The sequence below is a fragment of the Mus caroli genome, chromosome 12 (assembly GCF_900094665.2).
Source record: "Mus caroli chromosome 12, CAROLI_EIJ_v1.1, whole genome shotgun sequence".
Taxonomy (NCBI): Eukaryota; Metazoa; Chordata; class Mammalia; order Rodentia; family Muridae; genus Mus; species Mus caroli.
In genome coordinates, this window is record NC_034581.1 from 95,200,967 (window position 1) to 95,222,488 (window position 21,522).

The 21,522-nt window shown below is 39.2% G+C and overlaps 1 protein-coding gene across 3 annotated transcripts in view; it reads right to left on the reverse strand.

The window, feature by feature from the left end:
- Rps6ka5 (ribosomal protein S6 kinase A5) overlaps nt 1-21,522 on the reverse strand; it is a 178,699-nt gene that overhangs the window by 37,172 nt on the left and 120,005 nt on the right. For 2 of the 3 annotated variants that reach the window (XM_021178733.1, XM_029484482.1), the window contains 2 exons: nt 11,645-11,728; nt 9,576-9,679 (listed from right to left, as the gene is read on the reverse strand). In XM_021178733.1, coding sequence (XP_021034392.1) covers nt 9,576-9,679; nt 11,645-11,728 — 188 coding nt within the window. Of the gene's footprint in view, nt 1-9,575; nt 9,680-11,644; nt 11,729-19,841; nt 19,931-21,522 lie in introns of those variants that run through there. The other variant, XM_029484481.1, reaches the window with a different exon arrangement.

The window sequence follows — 21,522 nt, forward strand, 5'->3', positions numbered from 1 at the left end:
ATGCTGGCGAGGATGTGGAGAAAGAGGAACACTCCTCCATTGTTGGTGGGATTGCAAGATTTGTACAACCACTCTGGAAATCAGTCTGGCGGTTCCTTAGAAAATTGGACATAGTACTACCGGAGGATCCAGCAATACCTCTCCTGGGCATATATCCAGAAGATGTTCCAACCAGTATTTGTCTGTTTTTGAAACAGGGTCTCATCTCATGTAGTTCAGGATAGCTCTAAACTGGCTATATGGCTAAGAGTGACTCTGAGCTCTCCCTATTTCTATGTCTAAGGTATTAAGATTACAGGTGTGTGCCTTATGCATCACTCTTGGTGTTGTTATCAACAGCACCTGTTGGGTATGTTTTAAACTATTACACATTAATTTTAGAATAGGATTAAGATGAACTTCATTTCACAGATTCACTGAGAACACAGTGTGACAAAGGAATCTAGAACTTTCCATGCATAGGCTCTAGGGTGCCACTGTACATAGTTGTCACCATCTGCTCTGCATGGTACAGCCCACGCTGTAGCTCCATTATGAATACCTCCCTGACAACCTGGTCCCTAAGGAACCACACCTCTTTTGTACTTTCAAGAGTGTCTTACCACTCAGACATTTATCAAAACTTCCCACGTGATCTTTCATGTCTTTTTCCCTTATCTTCCTACACATTACATAAGTTTACCTAGGACAAGGAATTTTGATTTTTCCTTAGGAAAAAAAATACTCTGCAAATACTTCACCAATTAAATCTGTGTCCTACTGTCTTTAGGCCATAATTTGACAGCTTTTTCTCAGAAATGAGCATCTTACCAGCCCAGGAAAAAAACACCAGCAGCATGAAAATAAGCACTTCCAGTGAGACAGTATGAAGTAACTTCCCAGTCACAATGTGCTTGATCCCAGCCCAACCTCACGGTAGCTGAGTCCTTAGGAACACAGCAGTTGGTGCTGTCTGCTTGTCCGGGTTGCAAATTTACCCAGTCATTGACTGGCCCAAATTAAGACCCATCCCATGGGTGAGAACCAATTCTTAACATTATTAACGATTCTCTGTTATGCTTGCAGACAAGATCCTAGAATAACTGTCATCTGAGAAGCTCCACTCAGCAGCTGATAGAAACAGATGCAGAAACCCACAGCCAAATATTAGCTGGAGCTTGGGGAATCCTGTGGAAGAGTTGGGGGAAAATTAAGGAACCCAAAGAGAATAGGATCTCTACAGGAAGACCAACAGAGTCAACTAACATGGACCCCTTTGGGGCTCTCAGAGACTGAACCACCAACCAAAGAGTGAGCATGGGCTGGACCTATGCCCCCTGCACATATATCACAGATGTGCAGCTTGATCTTCATATGGGTCCCCCAAATACTGGAGCAAGTGCTGTGACTGTTGCTGACTCTGTTGCCTGTCTGTGGATCCCATTTCCTTAAAGGGGCTGCCCTGCCTGGTCTCAATGAAAAAGGATGCACCTAGTCCTGGAGTAACTTGATGTGCTAGGGTGCAGTGAAACCTAGGGGGACCTCCACCTTCTTAGAGGAAAAGGGAAGGAGGATAGGGGAGGAATTGTGTGAAGGGCGTCACTGGGAGGAGAGGGAGGTCTGATATTGGGATGTAAAGTGAATGAATAAATAAATAACGGGGAAAAAAAGAAAAAAGAAACTTTACTGAGATATAATGTGGGCAATTTCTCAGCTTAGATGCTTACACACAGTATCCTGGCTTCTAGGGCTATGGGGGCAACTTCATGAGTGTACCTTTCTCTAGATATGGAACTGGCTACCAAGGGGGCAGAAAATTCCAGGCTATCATTTCACTTTGGGTATTATGAAGCCCTCATTTGGTCTCTATAGCTTGTAACTTCACAGCCAAAGCAGTTCACTCACTGGGAACAAAGATTCTTCGGCAGCTCTGTCTGCTTCTGAAGGCTCTTTGCTTACACTTGGCCATCTTGAGTTATATATACATTTATGTACTTTATAACGTTCCAGCTTCCCAGGAAGCCATCCAACCGCATGAGATAACGAGCCCCAAAGAGTGCATTCCTCATGCCCGCATGATACCCTTGCAGGCCACAGCCCTGTAAGTACCGTGCTGCGACATAGCTCCTCATGTCCTCCCTCACGCACTCCATAACCTCTTATGTCTCTAGTCCAATTTCTGGAATGCCTGACAGGTGCCCATTCCTACCCTGCTTCTGGTAGTCAAAAAGAGTCTTTGTCTCTCACAGGTAGGAGAAACAAGGACGTAAGCTTGTCTGACTCAACTATGCTGAAAAGAGGTCACCGCCAGGTCCAGCTGTGCATCTACTCTTGAACAACAGCAACAATGACAACGGAACCCAGGAGACTTCCAGTTGTTTTGTACATCACCCCAAGGCAAGACATTTGTAACTGGAACAAAGTTTTAACAATCAAATGAATTCAAAATGATAACTGACAAATCAATCTGGAGAAAATAAAACATACCAGAATCACTGTCTTGTTTTTCAGCTTTTTAATCAGAAAGACATAAAAAGTCATATAAAAATTACTGTATTACAGTGATTCTCTAAGAAAAAAGTCCTAGGCAGAACAACTATAAATTAATCACCCAAACTAGGAGTTGGTAATTTTTTTTTCATAAAGCACAAATGGTAGATAGAATGTCTAGGTTGGTCTCTAGATGTCACAGTTAGTTCTGAATTGACAGCCCCTTAGGTATGTTTGGGTTAAATGCCTTTCATGATGTTATAATGCTTAGATGGCATAAGCTGCCACATTGGGCTAGCCTACACAGTAGGAAATGAAGATGGCTCTTGGCCACCAGTGAGCAAGGAACTAAGGCCTGCAGTCCACCAGTCTACAAAGAACTGAATCTTCCAACAACCATGTGAGCTTGGATACAGATCTTTTCCTAGATGAGCCTTGAAATAACTATAGCTTAACCAAGACACTTAGCCACAGCCTTCAAGTAGAACATACACCTGAGCTATACCCTAAATTCTTAAACCACAGAAATTATAAAATGTATATTGATAAATCCACTTAGTTTTGAGGCAATTTGTTACTTGTTAATGGGTAAGAGAATACTAGAGACAGGCAATAAGTATTTTAGGCTTTGTAAGCTGCAAGGTCTCTGTAATTAACTATTTAACTCTGTGACTCTTGTAAAAAGCTGTAAAAGAAAATATACTAATAAATAAACATGGCTATGTTTTAATAAAGTTTTACTGGATACAAATGTATATTTCACAGAATTTTCACATCACGAATTTTTTTCTTTTTAAAGAATGTAAACAGCATTCTTAGCTCATAACTCCCATCCTCCCCAGCAAAAACCAAAATGCGAAAACAAAACAAACTGGCAAAAAGAATAACTCTTGCCTACTAACTATAGTTAGCTGACCACTACTAAACAATACTAAAGGCTGTTTTTTGATATGGCTATCCTTGGCATTGGAAGGGATTGGTTCCCAAACCCCAGGGATACAAAACTCTGAGGATGTCAAGTTCTTTATATAAAAGAACATGGACACGGTATGTACATACAACCCATGCACACTTTCCCACAGACTCAAAACTCTCGGGGGAACCTTCACATTGTGTAAAGAATTTATGTATTTTCAATTGTTAATTCTGTACCAGCAGAGAGCTAAATGTTGGCAGGCTACTGGTACTGCCATTTCTATGGCCTATCACTTATATTTTGTAAATATTCAACCTTCGTCAACCACTTAAAGGCAAACTAGAATTGCATCAGAGGTTTTGATTAGTTGTAACAAAGAGTTGACAGCCAATAGCTGGGCAGGAAGTGGAGGACTAGATTCCCAGGCAGAGAGAGGGGCATTGGGAGAACAGGCAGCCACAGGTGATTCTGTGAGTGGACCTGGAAGAAAGAGATAAGGACTACAGCAGAGCAGAGAAAGGTACTGAGCTAGCCATGTGGTAGGTTGTAGGCTAGAATGGTTGGGTTAAGTTTAGAGTGGTTGGTAGAATGCCCAAGCAAAAGGCCTAAGGTTTAAACTATGTTAGAAACTTCCATATCATTATTTATACTACTGGTGGGTCAAGAAAGTCTCACTGTATAAAACAATTTCTAATACCTGATACAACATAAATGTGTAAATGATTATTACATTGTATTGTTTTGGAGATAACTATAAAAAATCTGAACTTGTTCAATACTGATGTATCAATTATAGATCTAATTATACATTTATGAGTGAGACTTGAATTGGGCAATGCTCAAGCAATGTGAACTAGAGACTGAGGGCTGTGAAAGGCAAGAGGGTAAACCAGGGTCTATACATCACTATATTCATACAGGGTTAGCACAGTGCTTTGTGTGCATTATATTCAAGTTCTACATTTTGAACTTCCTGAGATGCATTTTATTCCAATATTTTGATTTATGGTTGGTCCAAGGATGTGGAACCTATGGATACTGAGGGCTGCTTAGACTTTTGATAACACTTAGATCTAGACTTAAATACAACTATACCTATAAAAATGTAATGAAACACTAATCTAGCATAATTTACTGAGAAAAAAATGAAACACCAAATAAACACCTCATGGCAAATGTATTATATCACTTCAAAGGCAGAGAAAAATAGAAACAGTTGTCAAGAGATGATTTTGGAAGATAAACATTTACATCTTGATTTTCAGGTGAAAAGATACTCATTTATCATGGTTTTCATGGCCCCATTCTGTAGGAGGAAGAACGACTCTCTTGATGGGGCAGTATCTTCCTGTTCAGAAGTAACACATGCTCTAAAAGGCAAAGTTCTACACAGACAGTTAGTGGGAAGACACATAAGAAAGATATGTACCCATGATACATACATGGATAAAGATAAGAAACGGGTACACAAAAGCTAAACAGCAACCACGCAAGTCTAAGTCAACAAGTTAGCTGTCTGACACGGTGTGAGGGATCTGAAATAATTTCTTAGGAACAGTCAACAGAACTGAAAAAGTCTGTCCTACATAAAACTCTCTTCAAATATCTGCAGTAATATTGTTACCAGTGATTGGGAGTCTGAGCCACGTGATTCCTGATTCTCAGACTCTAATCAAAGGCTTGAAATAAAAACTCAAACAGATTGCAGAGGCAGTAAGGAAATTTTATTCAAAGACAAGCTACACAGAACAGGTCAGAACGGAGCACAGAAGTGCAGCACAGGGGTGCAGCAGGCCTCAACAGTGACACTCAGGGGCCTTGGTTACTGTATGGGCTTCCTTTGATGGGGCTAAGAGAAGAAGTAGGTTACTAAGGGGTGCCACAGATTCTCTATTTTTGCTGATAGAGTAGATCATGTAAATAATTCTACTGTATATGTCCTTTCCCATTAAGTATCTAATTTTAATCAAATGCACACCCAATTATGCATAGGCATAAAATGGTAAATAGCAGATTATATCTAAAAATTCGCCTGAGTTTTGCTTTAATGAGCATTCACCCAAAACTAATGGATGAACTGGTCCTTGTGTCTGTTGGGAATACATCTGAAGAGAAACTGAGTTTAACAGTCAAGTGGGACTGTTCAGAGAGGACTATGTATCTTAGTACAGATAAGGGTCTCAGGCTGTTAAGTGCATTATTAGAAGAGGAATGTGTGCATAGCCTAAACCACATAATATCCCAGGTTACTAAACTATCCCTACGCTTGCCTGCTTCAATGTCTAGAAAGAATAAGCAGAATTCTTCTACATTCCTGAGAGCACAAGGTCAGAAGTGAAAAGAATGATAATTTTGGCCCATTTTTTTTGGAGGGAGGTGGTGGGACCACACACAATTAAACCAACTCAATATGGGACACAGCATCCATGAAAACGTTGACCTAGAAATCCTTTCCTGGACAGCATGGGGCAAGTAAGGGATTGCACCCACATCCAGGAAGAGTCTAACTGGAAGAAGAAAGCTGGACTCCTTACTATCTTTTGAAATTTTATATACTAACACTTTTATTCAACATTTTAGACTATCTGTAGATAACAATAGCAAGCAAATAACATGGATAATACATTATTTTGAAGCATCTCAATTAAAAAGTACAGGATGAATTGGTCCTTAGTAGGCTAAGATCCTGAAAATCAAAAATATTATGTGACAGAGGCAGGGTATGGTGGCATATATCTTTAATCCCAGCACTTGATAGACAGAGGCAGGTGGATCTCTATGAATTGGAGGCAAACCTGGTCTACATAAACTGCAAACTAGCCCAGGCTACTCAGTGAGACCCTGTCTTAAAAATTAGGGACTATAAGAAGTCAATGGAAAAAAACAAGGCCTTCACCAATGAAACCATTCAGAGAGAAGACAATACACCTCTCTCAGTGACATGACTCAGTGGTACAACCAGAACGACTATCGAGTAGGACTATCGAGTAGGACAAGCCAGCCACCCAGATGCCAAAAGATCACGTGTTCACCAAGCTTTAACCAAAAGGAGTTAACCTGACAAAGGAGAGAACCGAGTAAAGGAGAGTATTTGGTTCTTGAAAATCTATTTGTTCTAGTTTAAAGACTTCAGATAGACTTTGATTCAGGATAAGAAATGGTTGATGTAACGGAAACAAAATCAATTTCAATGTGAATGCCACTTAAAAAGTCTCTGATATCACAAGCGCTGCACTTCTCTCTACAGGCAGGCAGAGCAAGAGTGGGAGGAAACCATGAGCCAAGTTCTCACAGTGATGGCCAAGATCCCCTATAACCCTGAGGCATTTTTCCCAAAATTGATTACTTTCTTTTAGATGGGAGTGTCACAATTCTGTCTAGGCTGTCTTCAAATCTGTAACTCTTGTGACTCAGCTTCAAAAACAGCTGGATTATAGATGCGAATCACCACACTCCACCTGGAGAATTTTCAAACTAAAACTTCATTTAAAATTACAATTTAAAGATAGTGTTTAGAATTTTTTGTAACAGATATAATTTTAGCTGATTTTAAAAATGTTTCTGCTCATTTAAGTTAGGTATTAAGTAGGCTGAAATATTGAAGTTATTTACTTCTGAGTCTGTCCTGGAAATGGTTCACCTTACTACTTTACTTCATTGATGTACAAGACCAACGAATTCACACAAAGTGGATGAGGTCTGCCTTGTGTATGTAAGTGTAATACTGGCACCACACTCAAGATAATGAAGAAACGCAACCCCACCCGAAGTTTCTCATGCTCCTTTGAAGTTTCTTCCTTCTCTTCTCCCTCGCCAGACCCACACTAAACCACCATTTTGCTTCCTGTTGCTGACACTCTCCAGAACTGGAATCACACAGTAAATGCTCTATATTGTCTGGCTTCTTTCACTGCAATTATTTTGAGATTTATCCAACTGTTTGTATGTATTAATGTAGTGTACACTTTTACCACTAGGTAGCTCTTCATTTGCATGGATACAGCATGATTTGTTTAGCTGCTGTTGACAGATACGTGTCCAGTTTGGGATCACTTGCTCTAGGAGGTTTTGTAAGCACATTTGTTCTCCCTCATAAACACTGAGGGCTAGAATGGATGGCACGTATTAGATAATGTTTTGAGTTTTAAAGAAACTGGCCCTTTTTAACATGGTACTACTTACACTGAACTGTATGTTCCCCTTGTGCACATTCCCTTGCATTTCCTACATATTCTTTTATTGTGGGGGGTGATTTTGATTTTGGTTTCTCAAGACAGGGTATTCTCTGAATCCCTGGCTGTCCTAGAACTCACTCTGTAGGCCAGGCTGGCCTTGACCTCAGAGATCCACCTGCTCTGCCTCTCAAGTGTGGGATTAAAGGTGTGTGATACCACTGCCCGATCTCCTCCATATTCTTACTAGCATTTAGCATGGCCACTGCCTTTACTCACAGTCAACTGAGCGAGTGCATGGTAGCATTTTCTGTGATTGCAATCCGTTTCCCCTAAAGACCAATGGCATTACTCATTTTCTTACATGTTTATTTGCTATTCACTGATGATCTTTGCTGGAATGTCTGTTCAGCGTTTTTGCCTATTGTATATTGGGATTGGTTGTTCCCTACGTTTTTATGTGTTTCTTGTATCAGACCTTTATCAGATATATGATTTAAAATTTTTATTACAGTGACTTGTCACTTTTACTGTCTTAGTGCTTTAAAGAACAGAGATATGTAATCTTGAAACAGTCTAGTTTATATACACGTTCTTTTATTGACTGTTCTACTTAAGAAATTTTTAGCTGATGCAAGGCCACAGGGAATTTTAGAAATTAATTAACTTAGAGGAGGGGGATGCAAGTGTCACAACACATAGGTCATAGAAGACCTCATGACATTCTCTTTCACCTTTATGTGGGTTTGGGGAGTCACTAGACTTGAGGCATCTCCCAGTCCTACAGATTAAAAAAAAATAAACATTTTATAGTTATAACGTTTCCATTTAGGCCTACTGTTTCTCTTGAGTGCATTTTTTTCTATTTAGTACTAAGCATTTATTGAAGTTCATGTTTTCCCACCGGAGCAGCCAGTGGCTCTAGCATCACTTATTGAAAAGCCCCTCCCAAGTGACAGGTAACTGACACTTTGTCAAAAGTCTGTTGCCTGTGCTATTTCTGGGCTCTCTATGCTGTTTAGTTTATCTTCTTTTCTTATCCTTCCTTCCACCTTCTCTCTCTTCTTTTTTTTTTCTTTTCAGAGAACAGGTCACGCTGGATAGATAGATGGGGCTGCTCTACATTTGTGGCATTGACGAGGTGGGCTAGCCTGGAACTGATAGCAGTCCTCTTGTTTATACCTCCCATGTACTGGGATTGCAGGCACACAAATCATTTCCAGTAGTCATCTGTCTGTCCTGATACCAAAACCTGAAGTGTGTAATCATTACAGCTTAGGATAAGTCTTGAAATCAGTTTTGTTCTTCTTCAAAGATAATCTGACTAGTACAGGTCTTCTTCATCTCTACCTAAATTTTAGATCAGATTGTCAAGTTAGGTCAGATTGTTTCTACTAAAACAAACAAACAAAGCAAGCCAGTAGAAACTGTAATTGTACTGAATATGTAGATCAATTTGAAGAAAAGTAACTATGATATAAATAACTATAAAATAATAAGCATTTTATGGTGTGCATTTTCCATATAACAATACTTCTGCAAATCTCTGGACTCAGGCACTCCATCCAGTCAGCAACCTAGCTGTCCAGGTCTCCTTAGACCATCAGTTCCATTTCTTCAATGGCTCACGGGTTTGTCCTTCCCTATGATTCATCCTGGGCGCTCTTATGGTAGTCATGTGGGACAATCTTAGGGCATTCCTTGTTTATTTTCTGTATCTTTGAAACCTCTGCCCTCCATTGTCAGATGTTCGATGTCCTCAAAACTGCTGTTTCACATTTTTTTCCATTGTTAAAATTGTTTCAGGCAAGAAGGCAAATTGATCCCTGTTATGTCATATTCATTGAAGTGGACTCAATATTTACTTCTGTCAAATCTGTTCTCAATGTTAGAAAATTCAAGTAAAAATAGGACAAAACCATAACACTGCAACGGTGATATTTGTATGAACGAGCAGAGGGGGTAATATTCTGGAGCCCTGCAGGAGGTTATTTTGATGGCATTTGTTTAAGTCTTACCTAGATATCTCAGCCTGGGAATTTTTTTCTCCATCAACAGTGAAAGGAGATGCTCCAGTTAGTAGCTCATACATTAGAACACCTAAACTCCACCAGTCAACTGCCTATAAAACAATAACAATTTCATTTTGTAGAATTAGTAACTAAAATATACATTACAAAAAAGGATCAAAATAAAGGTATATACTTAAAAATATTTTACAAAAACCAGTTTTCATAGTTTTCTGTGCAAGGGTACTAAATTACTACATATAAGAGATAGAGGACAAATGCCTACGTATTCCTAGATCAGAAAGTGCTGTAACAATTTCCTAAATCCATCAGTTTTACCATTGTTAATTTCAAACACTTTAACTTAAAAATGTTTTTCTAAAAGTTAAGATAGGTGGAACACTGGACTTAGGATCTGTGGGAGAAAGTATCAACCACATTTTATAAAGTATTCATGCCCAAAGAACCAGATGGAGTTCCTTAAACTCAAAGGCAAAAATATATGAATCTTACACAAGGGTGTTATTTTTAAACACCCCCCTTACAAGTCAATTCTCTTACAGAATATATCTAAGTATTCCCACCTATGGGGAGATTTAAAATAATAAAAAATAAACTGTACTCTAAACTAGAAAACTATTTATAAATTATCTGAACAATAAATATTCAAGAGAATATTTTTGGCTCATTATAACATGGATCTTAATCATGCAGAAATTCTAGGTATAATACAAAGTTTTCTTAGTCGAAAATTAGTTCCACTAAGCTCTTAACTGCTAAGCTATCTATCCAGCCTCAGTTCCTTTAAGCTTTAGAAGAAAAATTTCAAAATCTAAGTTATAAATTCACATTAAGCTGCACAATAGCTTTAAATTATACCATGAAGCAAGCTAAACCAGCATTTTAATTCCCAAATTCCTAGAAGGCGTTCCAATGCCAGTTGAGTCGGTGCTCTCAGACTGTCCTGCACAGGGCATGAAGCCCTGCTGCTTGGCTAGTACACACCTGAGATCAGGTGCTAGCCATGGGTCAGTAACCATCGCCACTGCAACTTGGAGAATGTGCTTGGAGGACTGGTCATAACAACAAGACCAAGCCCTCACCACAGACACCGAGACTGTATATGTGGTGTACTGAAGGGGGATGAAGGAGAGAGAAACAGTAAGGACAAACCAGCCAGATTCACCTGGGAATGGGATTAATAAATCAAAAGTGAGAGGAAATTGTGAGCCTTTAATACACGATGGGAAAATGAGCTAGGTTTTATAACATCTCAGAACTGACGGCTTCTTTCTTCTCTCTTCATGGGCACATACACAAGGGAGAGGATAAGGAAAAAGAAATGCAGCTTTGTGGGTTAGGAAAACAGACTATTATGAGTGTAGAATTTTCCTTTCCAGGTTATGAAAAATGCTATTTCTGTTAAGAGAGTAATCAACAAAGGTATCAATATCTTTGTGAAGCTAAAGGCAAACTGGGAATAAAATGAGTGGTTTTCTTGTTAAGTGGCCTGGCAACATCTAATTAGGGTTTATTAACCAAAGGTGGCAAGCACGGCCTCCATCTTTTCCTGTATTTTCCTGAAGAACTTAGCTGTGACAATAAAACTTTGTTCAAAATCTCTCCCCACGACGCAGAGGAGCCACATACATAGGGATTCAGTTGCAATTCTATGTTATGCTTGGTTCAAATGAGCCTCATACAACAGAAATTATTTTTAAATGGAGTCACATTTGGTGCTTTGTTTAAGCTCTTCCAATAGAAATAAATTTTATTTATTTATTTGTTTGTAAATAATTGTTTGAAGAATAACTTCAAAGTCCCAACTTTAACAAAAATGTCACTCTACAAAAGCCTTCATCAATAAAACCTTAAAAGGAAAACCTAAATTGTCTTAAATTTTGTGTTTTTTCAATACAAAATGTTAAAACTCATAATGTGTTCAAGCACACAGAATGGAGAAACAAATCAGAAATATGGCCCTGATTAAGAGTTTATACAGAAAATTATTAATGAGGATTCATTCTTACTGAACAATTTCTAGAAATACACAAAGAAGGATCAAAGGCAGAACCTACCTTGTCGTGTCCCGAATCACCCCCTCTGACAATATCTGGAGCCATGTATTCAATAGTTCCACAAAAAGAATATGCTCTTTCAGTCTTGAACAAACAAACAAAAAGGGGATGTGATTTCAAGCTGGCGTGGCAAGCAATATACGTCAGTCAGTGCTTGAGTTACAGCAACAGGAGCAGTGGTACTATCTGCCCGGCAGAGCTCTATATCAGGACAGAACAGACTGCCTACTCTGGAGGGCCCTGGGTAAACGTTTTGCCTGAAACACTGATGGCTGGCGTCCGTCAACCCTTCCCACATTAACCCATTCATTAATGCTTCTTTGCTGTCCTTTGAACCTTGGTGGCATAAACATGTTTCATAAATGCCAAGTGTGGTGGTATATGAACATTGTTAATCTCAGTACTCAGGAGGCAGAGGCAGGTGGAATACTTGAGTTTGGGCCAGCCTGGTCTACCTAGTGAGTTCTAGGCCAGCCAGGGCTATAAAACTGTTTTTTCAACACTTTCATGGGGAAAGATCTCTGATTTATACTTTATCCCCCCGTCAGTCCCAAGCAAAGTCAGCACTGTCTTCTTATGTCCCAGCGGAACCGTGAAGAATGACTACTACTGAAGCTGTGACACAGACCTAACAGAAGCCCCTGATTTATTGGTTCAAGGTTAAAAAACCCCCACAGAAACAGTGCTTTTAAGCACTATGAACTAAAACTGTGAATCATAACACACATATACATAAGAATAACATCAATATAATGATTGGCTTTGTTCCCTTTATAGTCTAGGACACTGAAATATTATTTCCCCGAGGAGCTAACACTAGTAACCCAGGTATGGGAGAATAGGGAATTGTTGATAGCTTGCAGAACTATGCATTAAATAGCCAATGTAAGTCATGGAACATATGCCACATCTCTCTGCTTCATCATCTCATGACCAACCGATATTACAGAAACAACTACCAAAAGGATTAGAATTAAATAAAATTAATTCACCTAAGTTTATATACAAAAGACAATGATTTTAAACAGTTTATTACATGGGAAAATGTGTTTCAGGGCGTATTCATCAGATTATTAAAAACACATCAAAATGTATTTCTAAAAAAATCCTTAAAACTAAATTGTTTTTGTTAATATAGCACTTAGTATGCTATATCTCCTTTTGAACACAAAGCAAAAACACTGCAGAGCCAACCTCCAGCAATATATAAAAAAATTAATGAATCAAAGTTATTTGTTACTATTCATATTTTTAAACATTAGTTTTTATTTTTTGTGTATGAGTCTTTGCCTATGGCCCGAGGAAGCCAGATGAGGACCCTGGATCTCCTGGAACTGGAGTTCCAGAAGATTTTGAGCCACCATGTGGGTACTGAGCATCCAACCCAGTTCTATACAAGAGCAGCAAGCAAGACACATCTCTTCAGCTTCATTTGATATTACTTTTAAAGATGCCATCAAGACATCTCTAAAACATCAAATGCTAAGTCAAGTTTTAGAAACTCAAAAATTATGATGAATTTAAAGGTATTGCTTCTCTTAATTTTTGTTTAGAAAACTAACCTTGTAGGAAAATTTAGTAAAACTTTCATTTCTATTTATAGGTGGCTCTGCTTCACATATTTAAAATTATGCTGATTTCCTTCTCAGTGTGACACAATGAAAATCAATTATTTTTTATTTTTTGTTTTATTTTTTTTTGAGACAGGGTTTCTATGTTTAATTTGATAAAAAGTCCAAACTAGGGCAGGTAAGATGGCTTAGTAAATAAGGGAGTTTAATACTCAGATTCCTTTAAGTTGTCCTCTCATCTCTACATGTGCACTGTGGCATATGTGTCCACACATGCATACACAATGAATAGATGCAGACAAACTTCAAATTAAAAGTCTTAAAAATCTGGATTTTCTTCTCTAAAACACTATCTGTAACTCTGACTTTAAGAGTATATGAAGTATTTATGTCTTGTGGATCAGGTAACTTCAGCTTACCCAACTGACCTCATTTACCCACCCCAAGTCCTGTCAGTTGCTCTAGCAGCTACCCTAGATTCTTCAGGCTCAATCATATCCCATATCTAATTCATAAAAATTTCCATTAGTTCTATTGTCAAAATTCACTCCAGATCTGCCTACCTCTGAAACTCCTCTCCATCACTGTTGGCTCAGGCAATGCCATCTTTTGCCGATACTATAAGAGCTTCCTTAACCTATTTCCTGTCCCCCTCTGAGTTACCCTCCATGCCAAGCAGAATTACATTCTAAAACAGCTCGGTTCAGGCCATGCTACTCAGATTCTCTAGGGGCTACTGGTCTGTACAGAGAAGCTGTAACACTTACAAGGCCCTTTCTGACCTAATAGTCTTATTCTGCATGGTTCCATGTCCTTAGATCACTACTCTAACCATCACTTGTTCTACACAAGATACCCACAAGATACCCACATGGCCACTATCACTTCTCACATGCCCCCTTCTTAGCAAAGCATCTCCAGGGTAACCTAGTGTGTCCTGATCCTTCCATTTCTTTCCTATGGAATCTGATTCCGTGACACCAATTACAGATACACTATCTAGGTACATGACTTACACATGTCTGCTGCCTGCTTAGAGGGGAAACTTTTGTGTCTCTGCCTCACTATTAGCTCCCCATATCTTGACAACACTGGCAGACAATGATTCACTAAGTCCTGAGTATGCAGGAAAAAATGGAAAATGTACATAGTTGAAAGTGTGATTGCTGAATTTATATGGTGTTGTATTACCTTCGCCCCCTGGCTTTCATACGCACATCATGCCATGGATATACACACACACACAGACATGCACAAGGCAGAAATGTACTGCTATTACTCTGCTAAATGGACAACACAACAAAATGACTCCTAATGTTTTGCTACTATCCCATCAGTGAACTCCTCCCTTAGCCTTCATCATTGAAGTTTCCTGCAGTAGAGGACAGTTAACTCAGACACCCACAACTCGTCAGCATGCAGAGACTAGGAGAGTTTGGTGGCTGGACCCAAGTGGGATGTCCCTACCACACCCCTCTCTCCAGGTTCAAGGATCTATGCGTGTGGTGGGGGTAAGCAGGAAGAATGTAAGAAAGCCAAGAGCATAGTGGCACCCGCCTTTAATTCTAGTACTCGGTAGGCAGAGGCAGGAGGATCTCTTATGAATTTAAGGTCAACCTGGTCTACATAGCAAGTTCCGTCCAGCCAAGATTACATAGTGAGACCTTGTCCCAACCCTGACACACACACACACACACACACACACACACACACACACACAAAATCTTGTAAGAGCCAGAGAGGTAGGAGTGCATCATTTCAAGGTCACTGTAATTTCTTTTCATATACAACTGGGCAGACTGCATAATATCTGCCAAAGTTCAAGCCAGACAAAATCCTAACACGAAGGTGGGAGACAGGCAGAAGGCCCTTCTACTATCAAGGAGCTATTGCATTTAATTGCTGCCAGGAGAAGAAAAGTCCATTTCTTTAATGGTGTGACAGCTGGTACACTGACCACACCTCAGAGCAAGCCCCATGCCCAGGAGTACTCAGCCAACACAAACTGAACTCCATGGAGAGAGGGGGGAGGGGGGGGAGGGAAGGGGAGAGGAGGGGAGGGGAAGGGAGGGGAGAGAGAGAGAGAGAGAGAGAGAGAGAGAGAGAGAGAGAGAAGTTAGATGGATAGGGAGGTAAGGAGGACCTGGAAAGAGTTGTGTAAGGAGGGTGATTACGATAAAAACAGTATATGAAAACTGTAAAAAATCTGATAAATAGTATTTTACAGAGAAATTTACAGAATGCAAACATTAATCATGCATTTTCAATCTTATTATCCCAGAGTAAATTGTGTTAAATTTCCCTGGGTTTATTCCTGACACTCAACATAGTTTTAAATACTTTCTGTTTGCTTCTCAGAAAGTAAATGTGACAGTCCTACACTGGCAGGTGCACCTCATCCACTCTTGCTGTGGCCAGTGGCCCTCTAGTGGACACCTCATGGAAATGCTTTCCCTGATCTCCAAGGCAGTGTGACCAGCCTACTCTCAGCGACACCAGTATCCAACAGCAGTTCATCAGAATAAAAACCAAAATAATAAAGAAGATAGTTAAGATAAAACTAGAAGATAGATATTTTTCAAGCAAATAAAAATATTTAACATTATTTGAACAAATTGAGTATTCAGTACTTAGAAGTTACTAGGAAAATGTCAGTTCAAAAGTTGTCTCAGATACATCGACTCAAAAAGAGGGGGGAAAGAAAACAATATCCTGAGTAAGGTTAACCTAAACCAGTCATTTATGATATGAGAAAAAGCAAAAGTGAACTGTGGTTTCATCTAGTCCTTGCTCTGTGGAGGGGCAAAGCGTCTGCCCTGATGGGGGAGGCACATGCAGAAACTTCACAACTGGCTAGAGTGAAATATGGTAACATTGGAATAGTTTATAGTATATCTTTTCTATTTCTATTATGTTTATGTATTTATGTGTTTGGGGGTCAGAGGACAATTGTGTAGAGTCAGTTCTCTCCTTCCACCCTGTGTGTCCCATAAAGTCCCTATTCTTACTGAGCCAATTTTCTGGCCCAATTGTAACTGTTTTAAGTGAAGGGCAGACAGACTTTATACTCTAGTGTTCTTATTATCCAGAGTCACTTATTTTGGCAAATGAATGACAGGAGTAATTAAGAGAGACCTAGTAGGTTTTTCAGGAGCATATATATATGAAAATCCATCATGAATACATGTTACTACAAATCAATCAAGACAGGAGGTAGAGGTAATCACAAACTGCCATAGTTACTGTGTATTTATTTCTCAATGTGAAAATGCTTGTGTGGATCCCAACTCCGATCCAGTACTGTGGTTTGAAAGAGAATGTCTGCCCTAGGCTCTGGTATTTTAATATTTGGTCCCAGTTGGTGATGCTGTTTGGGGATTTTTAGAAGGAATGGCCTTGCTGGAGGAATTATGTCACTGGAGGCGAGCTCTGAGATTTTAAAACCTTGCCCTACTTCTGATGTGCTTTTTCTGCCTACTGTTTTCAGTTCAGGACGTGACCTGAGCTTCCAGTTCCAGCTGCCACCTCTGTCTGCTACCACACCTCCTGGCCATGACGGACTCATTCTTTAGGAACTGTAAGCCAAATTTCAACTGTTTTTTTTTTTTTCCATAAGTTGCCTCCAGTCATAATGCGTGATTACAGCAAAAGAAAAGTGACACATCTAGCCATCTCGAGATATACATTACATTAAGCAAAGCCTGAAAATGGCATTACTAACTAGACATTTATTAGAGAAAGATACAAGCTTTCTACAAATAAGAAAACAAAGGAAGAATAACAAGATTCTTGTGTATAAATTTTAACTTTTCTCACAATAATCTGAAATCTGAATAATATACCTTACAGACAGAAGTGGATGCTTACAATGTTTACATACAAACTACCCTTGCATGAGGAGCTTGCTACACAGCTAGGACAGTCCAGTAAGTAGCTAAGGTAGTTCCTGTGTTACACATGGAGAAATTAGGATCTGGAGGCTAATAACTAAAAGGCCCAAAGATCCCACCCTCAACACAACAGAGTGCTGCTTACACATTCAGATAACTCGTCAGCGAATCCCTGCTCCTGGATCCATCAAAGGTTCAAGGGTTTGCTTTTGCTTTTTTAGTCATGCTCTTCTAGCCTTTTCCTTTTAAGCATAAATACCATGACAGTGGGCTTTAACTTAGATATCTCACTTTTAAGTGTTGGGGATTTATTTTTCTTAACTAAAACTTAAAATTTTGTCTACCTGAGGATTCTTGTTTGTTAAGAAAAATTTTAAACATTGGCTGCCAAAATGTCAAAAGTATGTTTAAGCCATATTTATATAGTGAACAATACATGAACATATATTCTCAACATTATTTTACTGTGTATGAACAAAGAAGATAATTTTGTCAAGGATATTATCTTCATATTATTATTATTTTAACTGTCTTATTCCATATTAGAATTAAAAATGCAATACATAGCAGATTGCCTGCTTAGCTCAACAAACATTTCTTTTAAAAAAGGATTTGTTGGTTGTATTTCATATTTATGGGTGCTTTGCCTGCTTGTTTGTCTACACCATGTGTGTTCTTTGGTGCCCATGGAGGCCAGAAGAGGGCACCAAATCCCCTGGGACTGGAGTTATGGACAGTTGTGAGCTACCATGTTGGTGTTGCCAATGAAACCAAGGTCCTCTAGAAGAGGAGAAAATGCTCTTAACTGCTGAGCCATCTCTCTATCACCCAGCCAACATTTTTAATGATCAAAGCAACACTTACAAATGACATACCCTAGTCTATAGAGACTTATGTTGTCTTTTACTTCCAGAACCTTAAGGGGTTAACCAAATTTTGAGAAAAAGAAAACATAAATTAAAAAAAAAAAACAACTAAAAAAGGAAAATACCAATAAAAGTTATCAAACTATACAAAGTAGCTATTATCACAAAAAGATGTTTAAAATTACTAAAATAAAATTTGTTCTGTATATAATTCAGAATTAGCAAATCTATCTAGAAATAATCAAGCATATATATAAGAAATACCTCTAAGATGTATGATTTGTTAGGGTCACCATCCTGTTTCTAGGGTCCCTTATAATACTTTGCATATAGGAGGTACTTGGTATCATTTGAAAATAAAATAATTTTGCTATTAAAACAGTATTATGCTGTTAAAAACGCATTAAACATACATAAAAAGTAAATTGCTAAAAGGTAAACATAAGTACATTTCCCAGATCATGTGAGGTCAGAATTTACAGATTTTGAAAAAAGCAGATCTGGGTAAGAAATGGTCTGTTCCATTCTAGTAATGTAGAGTTCAAGGTGCATAGAAGTTAAAGGAACACAATACTACAAACATATTTAGGGCTTGAGCCCAGAAGAGAGATCAGAGTTAGCAGTACTTATGGATGGCATACAAGGAGAGAGGACAGCTAACAAGACCTGAAAGGAAGTCATGGAGAAGCCTAAGGTAGTAGGAGAAGAAACTGCAAAGCAACAGTAAGCCAGAGGCTGGTGAACTGCAGCTCCAAGGTCAAAAGTCATGTATTGCTTAAGGCAATACAAATAAGCCAGGTAAGGAAGGAAAAGCACTAAGTGATCCTGGCTAGACAGCATCAGTTAACTGCTGAGGAGTAGACGTAGGAATGCTGACGTGTAAGTGGAGGCAGTCTACAGGAATGGACAGACAACAAGAATAAAAGAGTTAGACATACAGACATGGACAGACAACAGGAGCAAAAGAGCTAGAGGGAAAATAAGACACCCAGGGGTTTTTGTTTGTTTTGTCTTTTTAAGTCAGTTCATTTGTCCATCATCTCCCTATTTTTAAATTTTTTAAAACAGAAGCTACTAGGCATGCTTGAAGGATGAGTAAGGCCAGAGTGTGAATGGAGGAGTGGAAGATGAGATGAAGCACATACAGACAGACTCAGGCTGAAGGGATGGGGGAAAGAATCCATTTGCTCCTACCAAGACTTAGGTATAAGTGACTTAGGCTGACACATGAACCAAAAAGGAACCTAAAAAGAAATGCTAACCCAAACAGAACAGTCTCAAGGAGTATCCGTTAAAAGGGAAGGGGCTGGGTCAGGACACTTAATAAACAGGTGCTGGGTGGGGTGGGAAACAAAAGGCCATTAGATCAAGTTTTAGAAGACTCCAGAAAAGAAAATTCCTATCTGATCCCTGAGAATATACGCTGAGAATATACGCCTGACAGTATGATCTTTATGGCCAAGAGAAAGAATGAGTTGGCAGTAAGTTGTGAGAACCCAAGAGTGTAATTTTCTGTCAAAATATAGTTGGTTGCAGTCAGTGAGGTAGTGAACCTATCAATGACTTACTTCTCTGGTTTAGCTTGAACTCTAAACAACAAATGCTGGCATTCTCTTAGGGGAGAGCACTTGGCCTGACCAGCAGAAAACAAGGACCCTTCTCTCATAAGAGGAGAAGCAATTGCTGCAGTCACAGGACATTTGCTGATGTGTGACTATTCCATCCAAGATCTACCTAATTCTGGTCAGCTTTGGTTATTGTTTTTTAGCTTTCTTTTGTTCTGAGTCCCAACATTTCACCATTCTGTAGGAACCTAGTCTGTTTTCTCCTATTACTAAATAACCAGCCACATGTGCCTATAAATACTCACCAAGTGATTCTTTTCAGCTTTGTATTTAGCCTAATTATCTAGCACGTAGAAGGGTCCTCAACAAACACACACAGAATAAATGAGCAAATGGATGTGTGCATCTATGGGGAGAGAGGAAAGTAATTATTAGGTCTCGCTGTCAGGGGATAGCCCACACACTACATGCCAAGGACACTTTAGCAGTGTGGTCAGATACTTTAAACATGCCACCTCACAAGAACCCACTGCACTGAAATATATACATAAAACTATCACAGGACCAAGACACCACCACAGACATACTTCTGCGCAGCCTCCTCTGCAGAGGTGTGGCTGCGAAGTTTCACGCTCAAAATCCCCAAATGACAGCATCTGTCAACTTTCTAAAACAGGGCTTCCTTCTTATTTATATGTATGAGTGTTTTTCCTGAACATATGTATCTAAAGTGTGTCTGAGGTCATAAAATCACATCCGATTCCCTGGAACTGGAGTTACAAAGGGTTGTGAGCTGCCATGTAAGCACTGGGAACTGTATTCAGGTCCTCTGCAAGAGCATAAAGTGCTCTTAATACTGAACCGTCTCTCCAGCCCTGATCTGTTAATTTTTTTGCTCTTGGTTTCTCAGTGGGAACCCTCTATATCCCTGTCTAAGACACTCCTGTGCTTACAGTGAGGTGATGGAACAGGCCCCGGGCCCCAGACAGTACAGGGTGTCACAGTTTGTTTTCCCCAGTAATTTCCATATGGCATCCTCACTCTCAACTGTGCCTTGAATGCAGTCCATCGGACCTTTACCATCTTCCCTCATAGGTACCTAATCAACAGAGGTGGCCTAGGACCTGGGGATACAGGGACTCATATCTTTCTTACAGGACACCCAAACAATCCTCCCAGCTCCTTAATAATCTACATGTCTGCTTGAGAAACAACTGGTGGCTATAACCCAGAGCAGCTCTGAGGAGGCAGAGGAACAAAGCAGTCTGCTTTTGAACCTCTTCCTTTACTGCTCTAGGATTCAGCTCAAACAGCCATCTCATTGACCAAAATGTAGTTCCCGTTATCTGCCCTTCCCTTTAAGAGTGTATAAACACTTCTCTTTTTTACTTTAATTGAGTTTAAAGAAGAGGAAACAATAAACATGTAATCCTCTTCATTTTAATAAAGTTGCCACTAAAACTTTTATAAAGGAACAAAATGTTTTAAAATAAAAAAAGAGACTTGGAAGTAGAGTTGGAGAGACAGCCTGGCAGTTAAGACCACTTGTTGCTCTCGCAGAGAACCCAGGTTCAGTTCCTAACACCCACAAAGCCACTCAAAACTATCTAAAACTCCAGTTCCAGGAATCCAATACCCTCATCTGGCCTCCACAGCACTGCAAACATGTGGGGCACAGACATACATGAAGGAAAAATACTCATACATGCACACACACGCACACACAAATCAAATGGAAGTAATCAAAATCCATCTAAATCTATTTTATAACTATGATTTTATATCCAAGAAAATTTATAGCTACAATCACAGTGTCATGAAAGTAAGAGCTTCCCTAATTTTTTCTCATTTTGCTATCTAGCTTAGAAGCGATCTGTAAATACATACTGGATGAGTAAACAAAGTTAATATACCTATGATAAAAATTTAGGACTTTTAGTCTTTATACTAGAGTTATCTGGGAGGAGGAGCCTCAGTTGAGAAAAT